Genomic DNA, 9,940 nt, shown 5'->3' on the forward strand with positions numbered 1-9,940 from the left:
TGTTTGCATTGTTGCGTAAGAACACCTCACTCTGACGGCCACTAGAAGCCCTTGCATATTTCAGCCCTACTATACATGGAGATGCTGAACCCTCCTCATAGAGATGCTGCGGCGTGAAGAATGAAAAAAGGTAAGTAAAGCGTTTAAACCGTTTGTAAACCGTTTACAAAGGGAGAGGGCAGTAGGGCATTATAGAGTAAAGAATACATATATGAATCCCAAACACCATAGTGTTCCTTCAAAAAACATTTTCTTTTACCAGAAAACAAAAAACAAACAAACATAAAAAACTGTTACTTCCTGAGAATAATTTAACAAGTAAAAAAAATAAAAAATAAATGTAGAATGTTTTTTTTCTTTGACCCGATCTATTCATAGTTCTTGCAGATACTAAGTGGAAGCCACAACACAGGACAGTTTTGAATGTGAGCTCCTGCCCAGGTCATTCCCTGGTGTCCCGGTTCTGGGAATCAGTTCTCTGCACAAAGACAGTGCTGAGTGGGGCTGGCTGGCTGGCTAGAGTGGCTGTTAACCTAGCTTGAATGCATACCAGGTTAAGGGGTTACTTTTTGGGTGGACCTGCACCCCTCACATTCATTCCTGTCTGTATTAGGAGTTCTGGTACTTTGTGATTTCTCAAGAGAATGCATGCGGTTGGTAGGAATAGTTTTCCTTGGGTTAAGGTCTGTCCCTTTCATAGTTATGGGACAATTTGTAATTGTGAATCGAAATACCAGCCTTAAGAAAACATTTTGGTTAAATGTTGTTAGTACTGAAAACAATGTAAAAAAAATAAAAATATAACACATTTAATTTATAATGGAGAAAAACAATGCCGATATATTTTGATTACATTTTACAAAGAAACTGTTTTGGGAATGTTTAAAAAGTTATACGTTTATACTGTTTTGGGAACGCTTATAAATTAACAAGAGGAGATTGCAAAGGAGATCTTTTCCCAGAAATTCTTCACTTGACCATATATATTTCACGTCTCTGGGCACAGTTGAGATTAGGGTCTTGTATAGCTTTCCACATAATCAGCATTTCATATGGTACAAATCGATGTACCATTAAAAGTTCCCTATAATAACAAGGGTCAAATGCATCTAATTTGTCTGATGGCACTCGCACCCCTCCAGTTCTCATACCCATGTGAGAAGCTGGTACCAAACCAGCCATTTTTAAGCACATACCCAGATACACATCATCAATAGGAAAAAGTTCTATGTGGATAGACTGGTTATATATGGCACGAGCTGTAAATCTGGACATCAGAATCCCTCCACCTCCACAGTACATTGGATAAGAATTATAGGTGGTAACTTGCTCAGGGACATAATATTTGCTATTAGACTCCCGTATGGGACCAGCATTGGCTATCAGCTGCCCAACAAAGAGGTGACGGTTTGCTCCATTCTGTCCGAATCCACGTAAATAGGTGATTACATTGAAAGTATTAACAAATACATCATCATCCCCATTGAAAATAAATTGAGCTCCTGGACAGTTCTCCTCTAGCCACTGGTGAAACAAAAACTGCTTTAAGGTCAGATTGAAGAAGGTATCCTTGAAATCCCATTGCAAAATATCCCTATATGTCTGACTTTCGATTTCTAACAACTTTTTCATTCTTTTGTCCACCTTATTATCACTTGCAGTGCCAGAAAGAAATATTATTTTCACATGGGCACCAGAATAGGTCTGCTCTATCCCCCATGTTTGACGAAGGATGGCTCTTCTCTCATAGTTCCCAGGGGACGATTTCACAGCCAGTAGAAGGAAGACCTTGTGTGATTCTGCTGGACCTCCACATTTCATAGGGGAGTTAAGAATCTGGGGGAAGGCCTTACAGTGCCTATATCTCAAAAAGTCTTTAATATGTTCAGGTAAACTGGAAAAACCAATCATACTCTCCACTGAAGTGTTTATCTGGCACTTAGAAATGCCCTGTATTGAGGACAGATGAGGAAGGTTAGGAATGGAGTGGGTGGAAAAGTCAATGATTTTCAGATGTTTCTTTTCCAACTGTGGCCCATTTTCATATCCTTGCAAGATGAAGAAAATTCCCAGAAGACCCACGGACAGAAGAATTAGGCCTTCCACCTTCATTAAATGCTTTCTCATTTTTATTCTGTCAGAAATAAAAAAAATATAGAAATTAGTTTTTTTAAAAGACATATTAGTAAAAGATAGTAGAACAAAGATTTACAAGTGAGTTCAACTAGAGACAAACTGATGCCACAATTTTAAGACATGTTATTTAATAAAAAATAGAATATTTATAGAGACAAAATAGGTGTGTAACGGATCACCTGGCACCCCGACTGGGTACCTCCGTTAATGGATGCTCCTAGCGTTTCCTGAGGACTCCAAGCACTCTGGCAGACACCACAATCACCGAATCAGAGAGGCATATAAATCCTCTCAAGCATAGGAATGCTGTATACAGCCGAATAGGAAAAACCATGCGAATAGGTTTACACTCCTAGCAGTCAAACTGGAACAGCATACAATAAATCCTCCCCCAATAATGAGACGACACTTCACTTTGAGGGTTAAGCAGGAACTCTGGACTGGCTCATGCAGCCTGGCTTTTATTTCCATCTCACACATACAGGCCACACCCAGGGGGAGGCATAAAATGACCAATAGTGTCACGGGTGCAACCCACACATCCCCTCGCCTTAGTGTGACACATAATCCCATTATGCATACAGTTTAAAATATACTTTTTACACAACTTTTCATAAAACTTTCATAAATCTAAAACCATACATCACATTCACATAAAAATACATATCCTCCTCTCCCTGAACCGTAGACTGCCGCTGGGGAGCAAGGGCGGCCCCTTCAGCTCCCTGTAGCTTGGCCGCAGAGACCACGGTCCCATCTGCGCTGGTGAGGGCTTACTATCTCCCCTTGGTGTGCTAAGCTGCCGCTGGGGAGAGGGGGTAACAAACACACGTTCAGCCGCTGGGGAGAGGGGATAACTGGCTCCTCTCCCTGAACCGTAGACTGCCGCTATGGAGGAAGGTCGGCACCTTCAGCTGCCTTTTTGTCTGCTCGACCCTGCAGACACGCTGCCGCTGTTTTCCTTGTGCTCTGTATGTATTTCTCCTCCGGGGGTTCTGGTCCAAAGAAAGCCAGCAGCATTTTCATCATAGCGTCAAACTCCTGTTGACTGTAACTGGGCGCCTTGCTTGCCCTGCCGACGTTGCTTCTTTTGTAGATAGGGGCGCTGTACTGGTACTAGCATTGCCCTCCCTTTGTAATCCAAACGAACTGTGTCTCCGAGCTGCTTTACCTCACACTAGGACGCCATCCCACCGCTAGCCACCAATGTAACGGATCGCCTGGCACCCCGACTGGGTACCTCCGTTAATGGATGCTCCTAGCGCTTCCTGAGGACTCCAAGCACTCTGGCAGACACCACAACCACCGAATCAGAGAAGCATATGAATCCTCTCAAGCCTCTGAATGCTGTAGACAGTTGAATAGGAACCATACGAATAGGTTTGCACTCCTAGCAATCAAACTGGAACAGCATGCAATAAATCCTTCCCCCAATAATGAGACGACACTTCACTTTGAGGGTTAAGCAGGAACTCTGGACTGGCTTTTATTTCCATCTCACACATACAGGCCACACCCAGGGAGAGGCATACAATGACCAATAGTGTCACGGGTGCAACCCACACATCCCCTCCCCTTAGTGTGACACATAATCCCATTATGCATACAGTTTAAAATATACTTTTTACACAACTTTCATAAATCTAAAACCATACATCACATTCACATAAAAATACATATCCACAATCAATCCATTCAGGGGAACAACATATTAAAAAATGGCATGGATCAGACCAGGGGTTCAAAAGTTAGTAAAGTATCTTTTAAAACCCCTAGCTTTCCAGCTCAGACCGGTTTTTACAGAGCCTTCTCTGTGCTGGAGAAGTAATCCAATTATCTCCAGCACAGAGACAGACTCCATTAACCACATGGTTAGAGAAAGACATAAAACACTTTAAAATACAGAAAGTTACTTTTTATCCATAACACACAGACATTTCACATATCCCCAGATAGCTGGGATCTGAGCGCACAAAACTACCGAATAGCGCGCAGATCCTATTCACACAGTACAATTGCCATGGAGCTAAAGTCTTTCCCATAGTCTTTCATTATATGAATAGGCTCCATGGTATAGCTATCTGGGTTAACACATTCACATAAAGTCTGGTCCATAGTCCAAAGGCAAGAGGCGGGCAAGCAGCCCCCTCCAAGGACACGTGGCGAGGTCGGTTTCGCCACACTGCTATTCTGGGGCAAAGAGAAAATAAGGAGGAATCACCATGGAAACCAACAGAGTTAATAGCAGTCACAAGCTGTTACCATTAACAACAGTAGCTTGTACCTGCTGCTATGATTGCTCTGTGTGAAACTGGCGCAGCAGGCAAGTTAGGGTGAGCAGCAGTTGGTCAGATAAGTCAGTAGACCAAAGCTTTCATGGTGAACACACACTCTCAAACTAAACACACTGAAAAATTGTTTCCCTTTTTGATGCAGAGAATATTTATTATAAAGGACATATAATAAATTATAAATGTGAATTTTTTTAATACCAACTGTTTAAATAAATTTCGCTAATTTTATTTACTATTATGTATTTAACATCTGTTTTTTATATATACATTTTTTCTTTGTGTCTCTTCAGGTAGGCTAGTAAAAAGAGGGTAAAAAGTTAATAGTTTAACACTTTAATACGCGTCAACATCAATACTTTACATTTTTATCAGCATTTATAACCAAGATACTGGCTGACCTATGTTATGCCAAGCGGCTAAACAATTAAGCTAAATTGGTGACTTGGGAACCTAACTAGTTGCCAAGTGGCGAAGATTTGGCCCATTGGGTATGTTTGCCACCGAGCATTGTGGCGGGGTGTTGGCCTCTCGGTGAGTATTAAAGAGATTCAAAATGAGTTGGCCGTGACAGATGAGACCCTAACTGCTTTTGCCAAGAGGGCAAAAATGCGAGGCAATAACTGTGATTTGGCCCGAGGGGCGAATACCTCCCTAGTTGAGGATGGGAGTTGGCCTTGCGGGACAGCTAAATAATGGCACAAGAAGACGAAAACTACCTATGGCCACTTACAGGGCCGGCCTTAGGGGTGTGCGAGCTGTGCGGCCGCACAGGGCGCCATGGAGCAGGGGGCGCCGTGCGGCCGCACAGCCGATTTAAAAAAAAAAAAAAAAAAAAAAAAATTGTTTTTAAATTTGCAGCGGGGGCGGAGCTTACCGTGCGGCGGGGGCGGAGCTAAAAGCGCCGGAAAACTGCTGCAGGGGAAGCAGGAAGGAGTCCCTGCTTCCCCACCAAACAGTCACCAGGAGCTGCACTGCCTCAACAATGAACTCCACAGGTAACTGTGTGATTGTCAGGTGAGTGTGACTCTCTGCCTATGTGTATGACTGTCTGCCTCTGTGTGTGTGTGTTACTGTCTGTGTGTGTTACTGTCTGTGTGTGTGTGTGTGTGTGTGACTGTGTGTATGACTGTCTGCCTCTGTGTGTGTGTGTGTCTGTGTGTATGACTGTCTGCCTCTGTGTGTATGACTATCTGCCTGTGTGTGTGTGTGTGTGTGTGTGTGTATATGACTGTCTGCCACTGTGTGTCTGTGTGTATTACTGTCTGCCTCTGTGTGTTTGTCTGTGTGTATTACTGTCTGCCTCTGTGTGTGTGACTATCTGCCTGTGTGTTTGTCTGTGTGTGTGTGTGTGACTGTCTGCGTGTGTGTGTGTGTGTGTATATGACTGGCTGCGTGTGTGTGTGTGTGTATATGACTGGCTGCCACTGTGTGTCTGTGTGTATTACTGTCTGCCTCTGTGTGTTTGTCTGTGTGTATTACTGTCTGCCTCTGTGTGTATGACTGTCTGCCTCTGTGTGTATGACTGTCTGCCTCTGTGTGTATGACTGTCTGCGTGTGTGTGTGTGTGTGTGTATGACTGTCTGCCTCTGTGTGTATGACTGTGTGTGTGTCTGTGTGTATTACTGTCTGTGTGTGTCTGTGTGTATGACTGACTGTCTGCCTGTGTGTGTCTGTGTGTATGTCTGCCTGTGTGTGTCTGCCTGTGTGTGTGTGTGTGTGTGTGTGTATGACTATCTGCTTGTGTGTGTGTGTGTGGATGTCTTCCTGTGTGTGTGTGTGGATGTCTTCCTGTGTGTGTATGGGCGTCTGACTCTGTGTGTGTGTGTGTGTGTGTCACATACAACCAATACACGCATAGCACACACTGTTAATATACCCATTACAAATATCACACATAGCATACATATCACACACAGTCATCACACGTACTATTAGATACACAGACAACACAAACATAACAGCATACATGGATGACGGGGGGGGGGGGGGGGCGCTGTGAAGATTTTTCGCACAGGGCGTCTAAATGCCTAAGGCCGGCCCTGGCCACTTAGGGTACCCTCACAGCCAGGCCAAGCTAAAGAGAAGTTCTGAAGAGCGAGTGGATGTAGTAAGAAGGGAGGTAGTATCGTAAAGTGAGTCACTTATGTGGTGACTTGAAAAACTTAAATGCAAAACAATAAAATGTTGCACAATTAGACATACACCTGACAGGTACATTTTACATTATATCAGCATTTATAACCATACCTGAAAGAAAAATATTGTTAGTGGGAGATACTGTATAACGCCAAGATACTGACTGACCTATGTTTTGCCAAGTGGCGAAACAATTAAGCTAAATTGGTGACTTGGGAACCTTACTAGCTGCCAAGTGGCGATGAGAGTCTCTACCTATGATTTGGCCCATTGGGTACGTTTGCCACCGAGCATTGTGGCAATGTGTTGGCCTCTCGGTGAGGTTTAATCCCTTAAGGACACATGACATGTGTGACATGTCATGATTCCCTTTTAATCCAGAAGTTTGGTCCTTAAGGGGTTAAAGAGATTCAAAATAAGTTGGCAGTGACAGGTGAGGCCCTAACTGCTTTTGCCAAGAAGGCAGACATGCGAAGCAGTAACAATGGTTTGGGCTGAGGGGCGAATACCTCTGTAGTTGAGGATGGGTGTTGGCCTTGCAGGACTGCTAAATAATGGCACAAGAAGCCGAAAACTAACTATGGCCCCTTAGGGAACCCTAACAGCCAGACCGTTGGAGAGGAGGAGATAGAGTAAAAAAAACTATCCCAAAGGGAAACTTATTGGATACATAGGCTACAGACACTGGAACCAAAGGGGTTAAATAAGGATATAGATTTGATTTGTTTCATTTAAAATATGTTTTATTAGTAATGGTTATATTGTTTATTTTAGATATGTGGGATTATTATTTAATACATTTAATGTAAACAATCTATGGTGTTTTTTGACACACTTTGTGAATATGTATTTCAAAATTTCTAAAGCACTCAGATAAATTCAGATTTTTTTAAGAATAAGGATTAAGCTGTTGTACAGTTTGATCCTTTTTTATTGTTTCCACCAACATGTATATGCTTCATACCAATGATAGGTTCTAACAAATATCTCTCCTTGTAGTGTTCCTTTCCCCATTGACATCATTTGAGTTCTCTATTAATGAGGACTCTTAACATACCGTTATGAGACTAAGTGAGGAAATATCATCACGACGCATGCACAACTATTCATTATACATACAGGGGAAGTGATGTCTTTGAAACACACGGAAGTGTTCCGTGTAACGCAAACGTCACATCCAAGAATAGGGAGATCGAACAGCTGAGCGGTACGAGCGGCATCAAGCAACTGAGGATCATGATGGTAATTCTAATTACGGAACTAATCAGGAACACACCCACCATACCACCAATGACGGAGGAGAGGAGCCCTATATATTGGGTCTGTGGGAGGGTGGGATTTAAGTGGGTTTTTCATACTACATATTTGTACTGCACAAGTAATTTGTTTTATAATTAAAGAGGTCTCTGAGGAAGTTCTATGCTTATAACGAAACGTGTAGGACCGTTGCCTTTTTACCAATAAATTATTTTTATATTTTGATTCCTGCTTCCTTCTGGTTCCTGTGTTCCCAAGAAGTGAGGTGGATTTCTATTAAACCCGCCACTTTGACCTTTTCCATTCTGGGAGTGCTTCCAGTAGTGTTTTTATACATGCCTAATACTTTATTACACTATGTGTTGTTAACAGCTGTATCCCCCTATTTTTTGTACATTCCGGTTTGATTGGGCTTCCTGTATGCTGCACCCCCAATGCCTCACTTGCCTGATCTGTAAGCTGCCCCCCAATGACTCAACTTGCCTGATCTGTAGGCTGCCCCCCCCATCCCTCACTTACCTGATCTGTAGGCTGCCCCCCCCATCCCTCACTTACCTGATCTGTAGGCTGTCTCAGCAGGCTGAGAGTTGCTGGCTGTATGTGCTGCTCCCCTCCGGATTCAGTCAGGAGAGAGAAGCAGGGATAAGATGTAGCTTCCTATCACTGCCTCTCTCCATATACACCGGTATATATACACACCAGTATTGCAGTGTATTCTGAATCTCACACGAAAAATAGCAGAACAAGCTGAAATATCCAAGGGGGGGTGGGGGGGAGGGAAGGCATGACTAGGGGCATGTTAACCCTGCAAAGAAAACATTGTTGTTGCAGGTTTAAAACGTGTTTTTTTACATTTTGTTAGTATAATCTGTCAGGGACGTACCTAGAGCATTTGGCACCCGGGGCGGATCCTCCTTATGCCCCCCCCCCCCCCTTCTCCCTCCCTTGAAATGTAAAAAAAAAACAATTTTTTTTACAATGAATGTAGCACTGAGCAGTGTTTGTGCATCTAAATGTAAGCATGGGTTTTTGTATGAAAAATGTGTGAGTGAATGTAGGGGTGTGTAGTGTTGGCGTTTGAATGCAGGCATGCATTTGTGTGTAGTGTTGGCAGTATAGGGCAGTGGTGTGGTTATATCAAAAACATGGTGATGTTTTAAAGGTGTGTTTGTTTGTATTGTTGTTTGAATGCAGTGGTGTGCTTGTGTGTAGTGTTAGCAAAATGCTAAGATGTATGCACATATACACATACACAAATATTTACACACAATCAGACAACACATTTGCATAGAATTCATACTAGCCACCCAGATTTCCTGTTCTGCGCTGGCTGACACCTCTAAACTTCGATCTTTGTTTAGCAGATAACTCCTCTATTTGATATCCCTATGTGAGATTGCCATATTTAGATCTAAAGAGCACCCTAATTTGGCATATTTAAATATGGAAATCTCACATAAGAGCATTAATTTAGGGAATTATCTACTAAACTGCTAAAAGATCAACATTTAAAAGCCTTTTACTTAATTTTAATCTTTCAGTTGTTTAGTAGATAACTCCCGTATTTATACACACACAATCCCAGACATACCACAAACAACACAAAACTTCGGGATACGGCTGAGAATGATTCTAGTAATTGTAGTGAAATATATACACAAATACTTAACTTAAATGTTATAATGCAGCCTCCCAAGATCGTTACCCAAAGAAGACGACCTTTTCATATATATATATAACCACAAACAACACAAAACTTCGGGATACGGCTGAGAATGATTCTAAAAGGAACATAGAAAAATATACAAAATAGTGAAGTACAATTAACACATTTTATGCGCTGTATATGAATGCACTCACAGAATTATGTAGAATATATCGCTCATAGGGTGCCTCTCCCGGTAGATATGGGGGGCTAGTGGTCCCTTAGCTCCTCGTGAAACTCCTTAATAATGCTCAGGACTTCAAGCGGGCAATGGTAGGAAAAAAGGTGCTTTTATTGATAAAAGGTGAATAATCACCATCAATATAAAATATAATTGAAATTAAAAGAAAAACGGTATGGTCCTACGCGTTTCGTTCTGCGTTTCGTTCTGCGAAGAACTTCCTCAGGGACC

At 42.3% G+C, this 9,940-nt stretch overlaps 1 protein-coding gene across 1 annotated transcript; it reads right to left on the reverse strand.

Annotated features, from left to right (window-relative positions):
• Window positions 1–969: 969 nt before the first annotated feature.
• LOC134612873 (N-acetyllactosaminide beta-1,3-N-acetylglucosaminyltransferase 3-like) lies at window positions 970–2,127 on the reverse strand. Its single transcript, XM_063457327.1, has one exon. The coding sequence runs from the start codon at window positions 2,125–2,127 to the stop codon at window positions 970–972; it is 1,158 nt and encodes a 385-aa protein (XP_063313397.1).
• Window positions 2,128–9,940: the final 7,813 nt, after the last annotated feature.

The sequence above is a fragment of the Pelobates fuscus genome, chromosome 5 (assembly GCF_036172605.1).
Source record: "Pelobates fuscus isolate aPelFus1 chromosome 5, aPelFus1.pri, whole genome shotgun sequence".
NCBI lineage: Eukaryota > Metazoa > Chordata > Amphibia > Anura > Pelobatidae > Pelobates > Pelobates fuscus.

Coding starts and splice junctions, on each gene's coding strand:
- LOC134612873 (XM_063457327.1), bottom strand. CDS start 2,127: ATGAGAAAGCATTTAATGAAGGTGGAAGGCCTAATTCTTCTGTCCGTG.